Source organism: Desmodus rotundus, chromosome 13 (assembly GCF_022682495.2).
Source record: "Desmodus rotundus isolate HL8 chromosome 13, HLdesRot8A.1, whole genome shotgun sequence".
Taxonomy (NCBI): Eukaryota; Metazoa; Chordata; class Mammalia; order Chiroptera; family Phyllostomidae; genus Desmodus; species Desmodus rotundus.
Window position 1 is genome coordinate 7,125,531 of NC_071399.1, and position 15,902 is coordinate 7,141,432.

Here is a 15,902-nt window from a genome sequence, read left to right on the forward strand (position 1 = left end):
TTTTGCAAACACAGCAGAAAAAGGAACTCCACAATAAGGTGGTAGTGACACTAATTCCGCAAGCATCCGATGAGAAATGCTTGCCCAATTTGTAGTTTTATGTTCACTCCATGTCTGAGGACAGATAATTCTGTTCAGGCTCACAGTAACCAAGGAAAATACCTGAGAACAATGATATATTGTTTCTGTGTATTAAATTTGTATTGATTCTTCTATCCCTTTCCCATACTCAGTTTTTGGGGTTGTTACTACATAATAAATATGTTTTCTTTTAAATATCCATATATGATGATAGGAAAAGGAAGACTTGAAACAATAATTCAAGAATTGAAATAGGGAAAAACATTGCTCCTATATTTCTTCCACAACTTCATTTCTTTCCAGTAAATGAGGAAGGTTTTTTAAAGCCCAGCCTCTCCAAGAGAAGGGAATAAATTAATTGCTTATAGTTATTGAACAGAAGCTACTGAACAGCAAGTCAAGAAAATATACTTTTTAAAAGAAAATAGACTTAATTTTTCTTTATTGTGTTTAATTTAGTGAAATTATCATGAAAAATAAAAATTCAGAAATAGAAAATAAAAAATTATTAATTCCTTTCCTTTACTCACAACTCCTTCTAAATGGTCCATCATATCAGTTATTTAGCCTCCTTCCTCACTTTAATTCATGCTCAAAACCATAAGCATGCACATAAGTCATTGACTCTCTTCGTTATATTCCAAAAATCGGATCATACTCTGCAATGTCTGTTTTAATTTAAAATATATATTATGGGCTGCCCTCCGGATCTGAAGGCCTAAGTCCAACCTCACTCTAAATGCTAGCCCCAGAGTGGTTTGTGCATGGGATTTATAACTCACTCAGCCACTCCCTTTCTGGTAAACATTCCAGCTACTTTAATCTTTGCAACACTGCCATAGTACACATTATGCGTATGTGTATGTTTACAATCAGCTGATTTTATTTCTATAAGATATCATCTGAAAACAGTAGACTTTTTGATGTAAAAAGTATTTTTAATTGTAATAGAAACATATTTTCAGGTACTAAAGCAGCATAATAGAAGGCAAGAAAATGATAAGATAAAGTAATAATGAATTTTCAGAGTGGCCCACAGAATCAACTGCTTCTAAGAGAGCGGTGATTCTTGGTTTGTCCCCCAGATTTTCCAATGACCTGTATCCCAATTCCTCATTGCAGAGTTGCAGTGTGGCATAGAGGAGAATCAACAATAGCAATAATAACAAGCGTTTGAGAGGATGTGGGGAAATTAGAATCCTCACCTGCTGGAGAACATGTAAAGTTCTCACTGTGGAAAACAGTGAGAGCACTTCCTTCCTCGGAAGGTTGAACATAGACTCACTATCTGACCCAGCAACGCTTCTCCTCGGTACATACAAAAGAGAAATAAAATCATATGTCTAAATAAAAATTTGTACATGACTGTTTATAATAGTCCAAAAGTGGAACCAACTCAGATGCCCATTAACTGATGAATGGATGAGTTGTGTTCTATCCATACAATGGAATATTATTCAACTGTAAAAATGAATGGAGTGCTGATACATGCTACAGTATGGATAAACCTTGAAAGCACTGTGCAAAGTAAAAGGAGCCAATCACAGAAGTCCACACATTGTAGGATGTCTTTTATCTGAAATATCCTGAACAGGTAAATCTACAGAGACATAGAGTCAACTAGTGGTTGTCGGGGGCTAGGGAGAGAGGGAGAGTTAGAGGGGAAATGAAAGATGGCTGCTTGTTCATACAAGGTCTCTTTGGGGGTGATAAAAACATTCTACATTTGGTTGTGGTGGTAGTCGCACGCTAAAATGAATGTACTAAAAACCATTCCACTGTGCACTCAAATGAGTGTATTATATGCTTTGTGAGTTATACCTCAATAAAGCTGTTTGAAAAAAAAACCAACCAAAAAAGAAAAGAACAAATAAATAAGAGAAAGAGAGAGAAGAGCAAACCCTAGACATTAGAATAACCTACACGTAGGAGGGGAAAGAAGGCCATGAGTGAGAATACTGGACCTCTCCCCTGTGCTGTGTGGTCCCGGTGTGATCCGAAGCTAGTCCCTCAGGCAGAGTCTTGTTCTTTCAAAGTCACGCAGAGATAGTACATGTCTTGCCCATTGGTGAACAGCACTCTGCCTTGCACCTTTGAAAACTCCCTCCCTACTCTGAATACATTATAGACCTATATGAGAAAAAGACCAAATAACACTCATTTTCCAACCCCTTCTTCTGCTAAAGGGCTACCTTGCTATGTGCCACATTCACGTGAAGTATTTCTTCTTGTATGGTCCTTTCCACTTCATCACACACCCGCACTTATTTTTTAAAATGTGAACTTTTTTAATGACACAGCCTTCCTAGGTTGTGTTAATTCTGTTTTTCTTTTATATATTTTCACTTATGAGTGTCATCAAACAAAAATGTCTAATCTCATCCAAGCTAACCTTGCCTTTTAATCACACTGAATTCCATCCTCAGGTATGCTTTCTTCTTGCTGCAATTTATTGTTTTGGTCCTGTTTCAAATTATAATAGGAAACTGTTGTTGGCCCAGCCGACCAAGGTTACCAAACGCAACATGCAGGAGATACGTCCTGATTTCACCGGGAACAGACTTCATGTAAAGCCTCTGAAAGGCAAAGAGAGAATCTAAGGAGATGGTGTTAGAAGCGTTGCAAAGAACACAATCAGAAGACACCATGGAAAATAAGAATAGTATATCCTTATCTCTTTGTTGCTTGAAGCCAAAGCTGACTTAGGCAAGATGGTTGAGATTTTAGCCCAAATCCAGATGCATATTTGCTGCCAGTTTCTGCCTTTTTCTTTCCACTTTACAGCACCTCAACAACCCCACCCAAACCTCCGGTACCATGAAGCTTCAGCCAGCTGTGTCTGCCTCTCAAAACTGCCTGTGTCTCCCACAAAGATAGTCCACCTTGCTAAACTCTGCTGGGGTGTGGGAAATAATCTAATAGGCTAATTCATTCTAGTATAATAGCTAATCTCCCCAAGGGTGTTTGCATGAAAACAAGAGATCAAACAAGCAAGAATGTATAACCGAATGGATAAAAGACAACAGCAGAATTGGAAGCATCGAGGCAGGTCTGGGGTGGAGAGATTTTTCGATGTGGAGGTGCTGTGGCTATTCTAAACTTATTTGAGAGTGCTCCTCTCTGCACCCTCAAATGTACACTTCTCTGTGATTATTCCTTTCATTTATCCAGGCGTGTATCTTTAACCTATTTCTTGGTTAGCTCTTTCATGCTAGTCATATTTATATGAAGCCATCTCTCCACCCAAGTCGTGACAGCCCTGAAAGATGAAAAAATAGGGTGATAAAGTGACCTGAACAGAGCTAGTAAGTAGCTTTAACTGGAGGTCAAGTTTAGTGTTCATTCCTAGTGGAGACAAAGGTGAACTTCAACTCAGCAAGAAAACCTGACAGCTTGCTTGCTGGCTTGCATTTCAGAAAGCAGCCCTTAAGAGTTTTGAATCATTGTGAGACATTGATTTTCCAGGCTCCAATTTTTAAGAGGATTGGGATACACACATCAGTTCATAGGGATCATCTGCTAGGTATTTGTTTGCAGAGTTGAGTTGTATTTACATACCTGGATACCCAATAATAAAGACTGCAGTTTTCTGCTTTCCTTCACCTCATAGATTTTTGCATCAGTGTAAAAAGTCAATAATGTGGAAGTGTTTCAAGTTACGGTTCAGAGATTAGAAAGGCAGTTTCATTGTCTTTTAACTTCTCTTACTTTTATTCCTCAATGTGGGCACTTGCCCAAATAGAGGGGAGATGCACAGGATCCTGTCTTTCATTTTCACCCTTGGAAAATTATATTGTATTCTTATTTTGAAAAATCAGCATGTTGGATGGTTATAGTTAACTGTTGTAGACGCTTTCTCCCCCTCTCCCCACTTTAAATGCGATGTATAAATAATCGGTCACCTCTCCTACAGCTATTCCATTAACTGTCCATGACGTTGCCTTTTGTTGGATCTGCTTTTATAAGTACAATCCACACTATTTCTTTTAAAAATACCAACAGCTCTTACCTCGGCAAGCCTGCCCACTGTCTCACCGTTAGCAGGCTCTTTTTCCCTGTGTTCCTTCTTTCTTTTTTCTTTTTTGCTACTTCCTTTTTTTTAACGTACTTTTAGGTTTAAATGCTTACATCTCTCTGATAAGCACAGTTTGATTCGTAGCTAATTGTAGCAACTGATTTTCATAATTTATGAGTGTCATTGTCAGAATCCATTTGGAAGTCTGGCCCAGATGAAGCTGATTCCAGCTTCTGATATGACCACAGCAATAAAGCGATTAACCACACGTGTTCAAGCGCTCGCAGACCAGGAGAGTGCTAATGGCTCTGCGACCAAATATTTGCTGTGTTGTGTGCTACGTTTGATCTCATTTTGTAGAAGATTCAACATGTTGTTTTATCACAAAGAATATATAACACCTTAATATACAGCAGTGGGCAAAAGTAGGTTTATAGTCGTGAGTCTGCAAAACACAAGAGTTAATTTTTGTACTCTGATTTATGAATTATCGTATTATTTAATTGTATCACAGCTGTAAACCGTCTTTGGCCTACCGCTGTATAATCTGTTTCTCACAGCAGCCAATTAACTTTAAAATGTCCGTAGTTTTAAGAAAAAGAAGTGGGAAGATGAAATCTATGGGTAGTATAAATTCTTTATATCCTTAAAAGGTTGGTATTGTGTGGTACCATTTAGACTGGTCTTTATATACTATTATTCTTTCCCTGGGCTTTGATTCCAGGCGGTACCTAAGCCTCCAGCTCTCCCATGCGAACCAGAGAAGCGGGAGAGGCACATGTGCAGGTGCCCTACAAGCGAACGTGTCTCTCTGTCTTCTCATCCATCGTTGTCATAAACGTATGCGGAATTTGAAAACCAAACACAGAATTGGAAACGTTAATCACAGCCGTCATTTGGAAGTGTCACCAAATCTAAACACTTTAGCTTTAACTTATTGCAGTGTCCCGAGTTTTATTATGCTCAATTTATTAGTAAAGGCCTGCAGAGTTCACAGCCATTTATTTTGCCGGGGACTTGATGTTATCATTAATTTTTAAGTACATAGGACTCCCCGTATATTCTTAGACTGCACTTCATTTGCAAGAATTGGTTCACTCGAATCAATACAGATGTTTCCAGGTGTTTATTAAAGCAAAAAAGTCAGATGTCTGCAAATTTTCAAGACATACTCCAAAATTTGGTATATGTACACACATGTATATAGTATGTGTTCATATTGGTTGTTAAGCTGGGAAGATGGAATAAAAACTGACCAAGCTCCTCGTTCTACTTAATCTTGAGGGAAATCTTTTCTCTTCCAAGGTCGTGACTTCTGGGTGGGAAAATTCTATCGTTTAAGACTAGAGCCAGGACACAGGAAATAATTCTGACAGTTTCCACTGCTTCCTAAGTTTGCTGCACTAACTTTGGGTACTGACAGCTGACCTTTTCTCGGGCTGAGTTTTCCTGGTCTGCATTGCTCACATGCCCATCCCTCTGGAGGTGCTTATGGGTGAAAAGGTGGACAAAGGCCCTCTAAGCTGCCATGTGTGGGGAGTCAGAGGTGGCATCCCCTTTGCCCCCACCCCAGTGATTTCACCCACTTGACCTTTGTCATGCAGTGCTAATGTAAACACCTGGAGCTGATAGCTAAAAAACCTGAATGCTTGAGTGTGTGTTTTATGGAGAGTTTGTTTAAAAACAAAAACAAAACTCTAACGCTAAAACTAAACATATCCTCACTAGCTGTTGTCTTTTTTCCCCCCTAATTAGGACAGAATTTTACCCTAAGGCAGTTAGGAGTGTGCGAACCAGCCACTCGAAGAGGCCTGGCGTTTTGTGCGGAGATGGGGCTGCCCCCCAGAGGGTACTCTCTCAGTGCAGGGTCCGACGCAGACACGGAAAACGAGGCGGTGATGTCGCCAGAGCACGCCATGAGACTCTGGGGCCGGGGTGTCAAGTCCGGCCGCAGCTCCTGCTTGTCCAGCCGCTCCAACTCGGCCCTCACCCTGACCGACACAGAGCACGAGAACAAGTCGGACAGCGACAATGGTGAGTGTCCCTGGCTGCTCTGCGATGGCCGCCTTCGGTGCCCCTGTCCCGGCAGACCCCGGGATCTTGGCTGTCTTTATCTCTTCTTCCCTCCTGTCCCTCCTTTCCTTTGTTCCTTCCGCCTTTCTTTTTGTTTTAATGCAGTAAAACGCAAGAAATGACCTTGAATAATGTATTTTTCCCCCGGAAAAAAAAATCAATATTCGAAATGAGAATGTTCAATTATGCAAGCTGTCTATGTTAGCTATAGTTTTCAAAAAGTTTCATTGTATATGGGGGGAAAAAAAAAGATTCGCTTTGACTTATCTTGGACCATGTCACCTATTATCCTCTGTGCAACCTCAAAGCAAGCGGTGACAAAGTTTACCCCAGAGCCAGCTGGCAATCAAAGATGTCTTTGTAGATGCCTCTTGAAGATATCTCAAAGAAGTTGCAGAATCTTAGAATGGATGAGTGAGCACACTGAATAGTTTATTAACAGGGCTCAAGTGATTGAAGAACAAATTTGATCATGCTTTAAACTTACTAGTTGATGAGAGCAATTGAAATCTTGGTAAAGAGGGGGAGCGTGGCCTTTGATGTGCTTTGGTGACTGGATTACTGTGCAATTAAATCCACACACCAAATTGGATTTGGGGATATCCAAATAGGGGCTGCACATATCGTAAGAAAAATGTCTTTATAAATTATTAGGATTTTTTTCTTATTGCTCCAGGTAGGATAATAAAAATAGTCGATTTATATGCAATAAGGGATTTTAAAGAAAATTTAATTTTTAATCAGTGCTGTTTCTAGGAAGAATGAGGGCATCAGCACCATTGGCCTGGACAACAAAAAGATATTTCTCCTTCAGCAGTTAATATTCACAGTGTACTTGCTACTTCGGTCTAGTTATTAATGCAGTGTATGGGATGCATTGAAAAGCAAAGTGAAAATTAAAATGAAAGAATTGGATGACATTTGAAAAGAAAGAGCATTGTTTCTCCAATGCTATTTCATTTTTATTATTTACCGAGCAAATCTGTCAACTTCGCGTTGTAATAGGAAAGCAGGTCTATCGCCAGCTTTCAGTTTCAGTTGGAAGTAGCACTGAGTGCTGCTCGCTGTTTAGTATCTTCTCCCTCCTGGTCACGAGAAAAAAAATCTGATCCAAACCAGCTCCTGGCAACAGTGTCTGCATGGGATACTTCGGTGCATTAAACCAAAGTCAAAAATCAATTAATAATGTGTACTCAATATATTAATTTTGGAAATGTCAGTTTTGGGTGGGGACTGGCTTGATTCCAACACAAAAGCGAAAACAAGGGCAGTGCTTTCTGACAAAATGAGTCTTCGAATCAGACTGCTCCCGTTTCCCTGGGCTAACCCAGTCACCTTAGTAGAACCCGCATGTCGATCGGTTTTCCCTGTGGACTCCGAAGTCAGTAACCGTGAACACGTGCGATTGGGCATAAACTGTGTTTCCCGTCCGTCTGCATCTTCACATACTGACCTCGGGGCAATGGCAGGTACAATGGTTGTATTCGCATGTAGCATTTGGCATTGGATTGTTTTTTAAGTCCGTGATAAAGTCTGTGATGGTTGTAGAAAAGAGAGTAGAGTGCAGGAGGATAATGCCTTCAGTGCTGACTTTCTGCATCTCGGACCGTCCATATCCACACCCGTTAAATAATTTTTCACGTTGGGTCAGCCTGTCCTTTCTGCCCACAGCCTCTGTAGCACCTCTCTCTCTCTCTCTCTCTCTCTCTCTCGTGTACCTTGTTGTCTGTCTTGGTAAAATATAAATTAATTTTATCATTTTTAAAAATTATATATCTGCTGAAACTATCTCACAATGAATTCCCAAACACATGCCGTATTTTTTTTCTTTGTAGCAAATACAACGCTACCAACTGTGCAACCTTTAGTTAACAGTGTGTGATGGCCCATGACGGGGGTGAGGAGGAGGACTTGTGAGTTTCTCACACCACCGGCCCTCCCCACGCGCATGGATTATTATTCACTAGAGGAGGAGCTTGTTTGCCCAGGAATCTCAGAGACCTTGCTCTTAGAGGGATGTGAAGGCAAGGAAAGGTAGACTCTTTCACTTCTTCAGATTGTTAGGAAGCACAATGAGGGGACAGGAAGAGAGAGTCAAGGGCCTTCCTTGCCTTGAAATCCAGAACATTTGGCAGCATTTGTTGGGAGTAAACAGGTCAGCTAAGTTAAGAGTATAAAGTGTCAAAAGCAATGTTTGTTGAGTTGGGCAAGTGATGACTTAAACTCGTGTTTACTCATTACACAAGATTTAGCTGAGGTTGTTTTTAAAACATTTTGATGGTCTAAGAACTCCTAACAATATCAGCTTAAGGAAGCAAATTTAAAGGAAATAAAAGATATGACCTCTTACCACATGCTGGCTATTTCACGGGCTTCATATGTATACAGGAACATTTCAGATTAATTTCTTTGTTCTGAGTTTTCAGTGATTAGTCAGAAGGAACAAGATTCTATTTAAAGGAATTAATTACATTAAGATCTGGGGAAACATAATTTTCTGAGATGTATAGCAGGCCTTATAATTTTAAGTTGTGGAATTAAACGAGTATTTAGTATTTTTTTCTGATGTAAAAAATAGGTGTTTTTTTTTTTTAAACTGGGTTATAGTAAAAACTAAAAGTTGTAATCATACATATGGGTCTTTTAACATCTTTATAAACAGTTCCCTCAAAACTATTACATATTTTAGTAACACTACTTCTAGTCAAATATTTCTAACATAAAATTACTATAAATAATTCAAGTCTATCCTTCTCAGGTATTTTAATTGCTTTAGCTTTGCAAGACTATTCATTTTCCAGTTATATTTTCCTTTGCCTTCCAGTTATTGTAATTGTTTCATTTTATTCACTTTTGTATGACCTTGAGTGCTATCACTAGAAGTTGAAACCAGAAGGCCGTGTGCAAAATACCAAATAAAACTAATTTAGAAAGCAGACACTGACTTGTTTTCATCCCCTTCAGCACAGGAGCTTTCTTTGGCTGTTTCCATCATTTGAAATAACAGTGAAGAAGGCTGTTTTCCCCAGGAAAAAGAAATGTTATTCAACATTTGGAAAATTATGCAAGCCGAGTGCCTATGTTCTAGTTATAACTTCAAAGAAGAGTTTAGTAACTGAAAGGGATTAGATTTCATTTATTTATTGATAAAGAGGCCAACAGTTCAAGTTAAGAAGGCGCTAGAACCACTGTGAGGCTAATGAAATTTTGATGGTCTGAGCATCCCACGAGAGTAAAAGAACATTCCAACCATGTCACATGTCTCCATGTTAGCAGAGATTCAAAACAAGTGATAACATTTATTATTTTGCAAAACTAACTCTTTACCAACCATGGGGATTTGAAGCTAAAAAGAATTTTGAGGGGGGAAAATGTTATAGTATATTAAGTTTCATACGGAATTCCAAATGTTAATTTTGTTCCAAATTAAGGGGATGAAGTAGTCCTGTCTGGACGCATATCGATTGCTGTGGTTGTCACCGCTGCCCTGAGTCAGCTGCCATGCCCCAGGCAAGTGCCAGGGGGCCAGTGGGCTGTGACCACCTGGGAGCTGCCGTGCTAGTAGGCTGTTGGGAGGTTACGAAGTCAGTGATGGAATGCCCTCATTAATCAAAGGTAAACCTACCAGTATCCTTTGGATTTTTAGGTCTCTTTCCTTCTCTCATGTATTGCAAAAAGACGCTCGACTGATTTCCCACTATTCGGCTTTGCCAGTATTGGGATCTCAATTCCAATTATCTAAGCAAATGTCAGGAACAGAGAACTGTTTTTTAGAACATCAGCCCTTCAGCTTTAAACATGTTAGTTTGTGCATCTTTTCCCAGGAGAATCCAAGCATATATTTCTGTCCTTTGTCACCTAACAGTATGATGTCATGCAGGATGCCTGGGTTTGGACCACGCCACTTAGAGTATAAGCCTTTTCACTCAACCCCTACGACTCTTTGTTTCTGAATCACCCCAAGTTCAAGTTCCCAACTTTTCCATCTCTGCCTAGTCGAACTCCTAGCTCCAGAGATGTGTATTCTCCCACTGCTGGTCCTCACCTTCCTCCTCCTCCCTGTCCCCATAGTCTCTTCCACACAGTGGGAGAGGTGACCTTTGAGGCCAGACAGACCAGGGGGAGTTGGCACTCCTCTTGCACCTCTTCATGATTCGGGACCTTGAGAGCCTCCATAGAGGGCAGTAGTTGAGAACTTGTTGTAGCCCGCAGACCACCGGGATTGGAATTGGCTTCCCTCCTCCCAGCTATGTGACCTTGGGCAAGTTCCTTAACCTTCCCGTACTATAGTCTGCTTCCCGTATTCAGTCCTTACAGGTCGTTGTGAAGACCCACTGACTTTGGTTGTGTAATGTGCTTAGAACAGTGCCTGGCATCTAATGAATTCCAAATTAAGTGTGTGCTCCTACTGTTTATAAGAGCTGGACATACATAAAGGACCCATGGGCAAGAACAATGGGGGGATTAAATGTGGGATGGGTGGCGGTCAGGGCAGGGGAGAGTAATGGGGGAAAGTGGGGACAACGATAACTGAACAACAACAACGACAAAAAAAAAAAAAAAAACCCATAGATCAGAACAAAAAGAGCTGGAAAATTTATACAAGCTGGAAAATTATTTTTATACCTCCTTCCTAAATGGTTATGAAGATTAGGTTAGATAAACAATATCAAGTACAGCACCTACATAGTTTGGCCCGCAGTAGGTGTCCCCTCCCTCCTCCGCCTCTTCTGTCCCCTCCCTCTGCATCGGTGACGTGTTTGTACCTTGGGAGAGGGGAGGGGGGGACACTGTCTCCTCCAGGACAGGCACGATTATTTGCAGACTCTGGAGTTTCTGTCGCCATTTACTGATTCTCTTTTTTTCCTCCAAACCCCACATCCTTTTTAATTTACTGTAATTAAACGAATGTGTATTGAATGGTGCTGATAATTAGTCTGATGGCCGTAGACTTCAAAGACTTCAGCATTCTCCTTCCTCTCCTGGCCAAAGGAAATTTCAAAACTAGCGTTTCCCTCAAAGGCACGTTACTTAGACAGCCGGTCGATCACAAGGCAATCGAACCGCTGCGCATCAGTTCGCACGATAAAATAAATCGTTCTGGGGAGACTGACTCTCACCTGGACTCTCAACAGTACACCTGTGACAGGCCCTCACGAAAGATGCACTAAGAGTGCATGGTACGAAGTATTAAGGGCCAATTTGGCCAACACACTCTCTAACGTTCAAGTGCGGTGTTTTTAGGTGTAATAGATCCCCGCTTTGCCCAGCTAAAGCACTTCCAGGAACCAGTTTACTTGACCTTTGAACTAGTATTTTAATAAGTTGACCTTCTGTATGGATACAGTCTAAAAGTTGAGTTATTGTACTTTAAAAGGAAAAAGGTGCACCCCTTACACCAATATGATGACCCGTTCTGGTGATAACCTTTACTTTGGTCTCTCAACGGAGAACCTGAGCTATTCTGCAATCCAGATTAGCATGTGAGGCCGAACATGTTCTCGGAAAGAGTGGGCAGCATAACTTCTCTTTCTGAGCAACCAGGTGTAGGTGAGAGAGAGGAAGTGGATGGACTTGTAGCTCTTCTACTACCAATTAAATTCTAGACTAGTTTCTGCGAAATTGCTGGTGGCATCGGAGCACCCTGTTATGTCACATACTTGTGATGCCTCCAACAAGGACAGAGATGTCCCTCCTCTCCTGGCTCTTTTCACAAAGGGGATGATGATATTTGAGTTTTCTGAAGATGATTTGAAGAGAAGTTTATCATTGTGCCTAACTAGCCTAATGCCATTCCTTCGAACTCCATCCAAGAACCTTTCGGCCTACCTTGGAAACTGATTGTAAGAATTAAGATGGAGATCCTTTGCTGCGAAGAAATAAATGGTGTTTCAGTGTTCTAATTTTATGAGATTCTATTACACATACTAAACTATAACTTGCATATAAATTCCATTATGGGTCCTCTTCTGGCATGTAATGGTCAATTCTGGCATGTTCTACTGCTATAAATTGTATTTTATGTTTTAGGTGCTCTAGGATGTCAAAACTAGCAAAAGTAATATTCTGCATGGTTATTAAATCAAACTCTGACTTACCGTGCTGCTTGGCAAAATATAGTCCAATAGCTTCTACCATATAAAAATAATTGTGTTGCCCCGATGTGTACACATTTCAGTTTAAATAATGACTTGTCACTCTTTTAGCAAAAACTTTCCTATTTCATTTAAGGATGAGATATATTCATTTTGTGGATATGTTGCAAGTTGCGACTTACACGAATTTTTTAAATTTAGTAGTATGAAGCTGGAATTCAGGAGACGGTAAAGTCCACTACCACTATTGTTATCCCTGAAGTATTTGTATACGTTTCTATCCTCCATTCTAAGAGGGTTTTCAGAATCTCTTGACCATTTGCTGCTCTTCGCATGACTATGGCCATTTCTACAGAACCCACCTTACATTCTAAGTATTTTTGTTCCGAGTATATAGGACATAAACCATCCCTGTTTAAACTCTGAATGTTTTTTAATTGTAGACTTGAAACCAAAGGAAAGCATGCTATGCACATATCAAAACTGACGATATGGGCTATTTTGATTTTTGAATGTGTTTTTGATATCCTTGAAAAATCACAGTGGTAGCAGTAAAGCTGTTTTAATTAATGGATTGAATAGCAGTGACTGCTGAATCAGGTTTAGTAATGTAATTATCACCGAAATAGAAAAAATTACTGTTAGGGCTTTGGAACCTTAGTTTATTTGCCATTCCAAGGGTATTCAGGGTTTGAAGAGCAACTGACTAATTTTTTGATGCTATTTAGAGAATATCCTTCACAAGAAATAATAATATTGTTCATTAACATCACACACACATACAGCTTTAAATGTAAAACTCTCACACGTGTTTACTGAGTAGTGCGAACAAAGGTTTTTTTGTACTGGAATTTTGCTGTACTTAGCAGTGGACTTGAAATAGTTGTCCATAATGAATAGATTGTACATGAACAAAGTTAACAGCTTTATAAATGCCTATTAGAAATTGATACAAATGCATATAAACTTGAGAAAAGAGCAATTTAAAATGTCTCATGGATATTACCTTGACTGTAAGTATTATTTCAGGTCACAGAGAAACTGTAACTGGATAAAGTTTAGGTGAGACTTTTTGAATTGATTTATTTTTAGTATATCAACTATGTTTTCATTCAGTGCATACTAAATCATGGGTATTGTAACAGGTACTGGAAAAACCAAAAATGAGTAAGCTGTATTCCCTGGCATCTAGAAATTCATAGGCTGGTTGAGCAAGCAGGCAAGTACATTGTAACTGTATCTTAATGCGATAAGTGGTATTACCTCCCAATATGCAAAGCCCGCGTTAGCACGGGGCACACCGTTGCTAACAGAGAGAATGTTTCATTGGAACACAGGCTTAAAGCATGTGTAGAAATTCAGGGCATAAACAAAGCAGTGAAGGAGAAAATGTAAAATCCCCGAGGACTGTTCCAAGAGCCACAAGCTGTCCAGTACCTGGAATGGGGTGTGTGGACGAGCCGTGAAAGCCGAGGCTGCACGGGGAGCCTCAGCGCAACCGCATCACATCAGGAAGGGCCTGCTTGGCCATACTAAGGAGTTGGCACTTGCCCCTTTAGGTAATGGGGAGGCTCTGAAAGAATGTCATGCAGAGGACTAGCATGGCCATAGTTACATTGGACGAAGTCCTCAGAAGCAGTGTAGAATGAGGAGGGCCTTTCCCACAGACAGGATGCTCCCTAGGGCCGTGGCCCTGTCTGCCGTTGTGTCTGGGCTCACCAGGGCCAGTGCCTGAACCTAGAACCGAAGGGGTTGCCGAGCCGAAATCTAATGGACTGGGAGGTTACACTTGCAAGCAAGTTCATCACTTAGGTAATATTATAATGATCAAAGTGACAAAACAGGAAAGTTTGTGTCAAGAACCTGGGGGGAAAGGAAGACCAATTCAAATGGATAGGATGAAGGTTTGCCGATTCATTCACCGCACTGGGGCTAGGGAGGAGGAAGACGTTTTGAACAACCCTCACATATGCAGCACTGGGCGAGTGATGGGGTTGCCCAAGTTGGAGGTGAGGGTGTTGTTCATGGTAAAGTTGGCAGTTCAGACATGGGCGGGGTGTTTTTGAGGTGTTTGTAGGGCATCACAGTTCCGAATCTCTTAAGCCATTTTGTATATTCTATTCTATTTTGTTTAAAAATATATGCAGCTAGGTTTACAGTTGTTTGTATGGAAAATAATACACAATTAATAAACAATAATGCAAGAATAAAATGCATTTCACGTGCTCACACTGTAGACCTACTCTCCGCCCCCCCACCCCCATACTAAGTGACCCCTACGATAGTAGTTGAAGCTGGGGGGCAGGATTAAATCTCTCCCCCAAAACAAACAAAAGGAGAAGAGAAGAGGACTCAGATAAATCCTGAGGTCATTAACATTTAACACAGGGGACAGAAGAAGCGCCAATTACAGAGACAAAGGGGCACCTTCCATAGAGACAAAAAGAAAACCAAACAGCAGTTCACAGACGACAAGAGAGACAGGGCATGAGCCGCAGGGTCCAAAACTTGCAAAAGTCTCCGGAGTTAAGTGCGTGCCAATGATGCCCTCTGGACTGCACGGGAGGAATGAACCTCCGGGCCGTGTGGGTGGGGGTCAACTTGCGGAGGGTGGAGAGATGAACAGGAAGCCAGCCTGTGGCACCAGCAATGGTAGATGACTCTTTCCAAAGTTCACCTAAGAACGGAGGGGGCTGGGCTGGTGACTCCAGGGGACGACGGGGCAGGGGTGTTTTTCTATTGGAGAACATGTCAGCATCTTTGTGAGTACAGGTGAGGAGCAACGCAATGGTGGGAAGGTGAGAGTAAAGGCGATTAAGGAGAACATTGTAATAGAGTCTGGCTTCCAAAGGACCAGGAGCAGAACCGTCCTTGGAATATAAATTTACGTAACTGTGAATCCCTCAAAACTTTTTTATCTCTTAAGGTATTTTTTTCTTGCAGTTGCATGTACATAATTAGTTTAGTTTTCACCAAGAAAAGGAATACTTAAGAAAAGGTGTGTGTCTGTCTATGTGGATTAAAATCATAGGAAATAGGAAGTCAGCTAGTACGAACTGATGATATTTGATGGACCTGAGAGTCCATGTCATCATGGCATCAGAATGTTTAGGGAGAGTACATTCTTATTCAAAATGGATACTTTATTTACAATAGTTCTGTAAAACTAAAAAAATAAAAATAAATAAAGCACATATGGAGTCCAGTGGAAAACAGGTCATTATCAACTCTGAGCCCAAGCTAATGGGATTGTTCTCAGGCCCACTCCAGATACACAGGTAACTTCTTATTTCCTTTCTTCAATCCTTGTTGTGTGTGTATGGTCCCTGGATAAATAAATAGATGCACAGTAAGTAAACAGGTAGATATTCATATATAAGGATCACATTACTAGCTAGAAAACAATTTTCCACCTTAGCAACTGCCACATGGTTTTGCACTAGCTATATTAAATGTCTTGTTTTGCTTAAAAACAAGATGCATGCCTACAAACATAAAATCATATAACCAGATTGGATTTTCAACAAACACTGTTGAGGCATTACCAAACATTAATCTTTTAAAATCCATAAAAAGGGAATGACAAAAACAATAGCAACAGCAACAACAACAAAAAATGTTGCGTGAGTGGTATGTCT

General features: G+C 40.5%; 1 protein-coding gene across 4 annotated transcripts in view; it reads left to right on the forward strand.

Moving 5' to 3' along the window:
- The window catches only part of TENM3 (teneurin transmembrane protein 3), a 620,275-nt gene that overhangs the window by 244,420 nt on the left and 359,953 nt on the right, over positions 1–15,902 (forward strand). For all 4 annotated transcript variants that reach the window (XM_053916510.1, XM_053916509.2, XM_053916511.1 and 1 more), the window contains exon 3: positions 5,852–6,130. In XM_053916510.1, the coding sequence (XP_053772485.1) occupies positions 5,852–6,130 (279 nt within the window). The remainder of the gene's footprint in view (positions 1–5,851; positions 6,131–15,902) is intronic.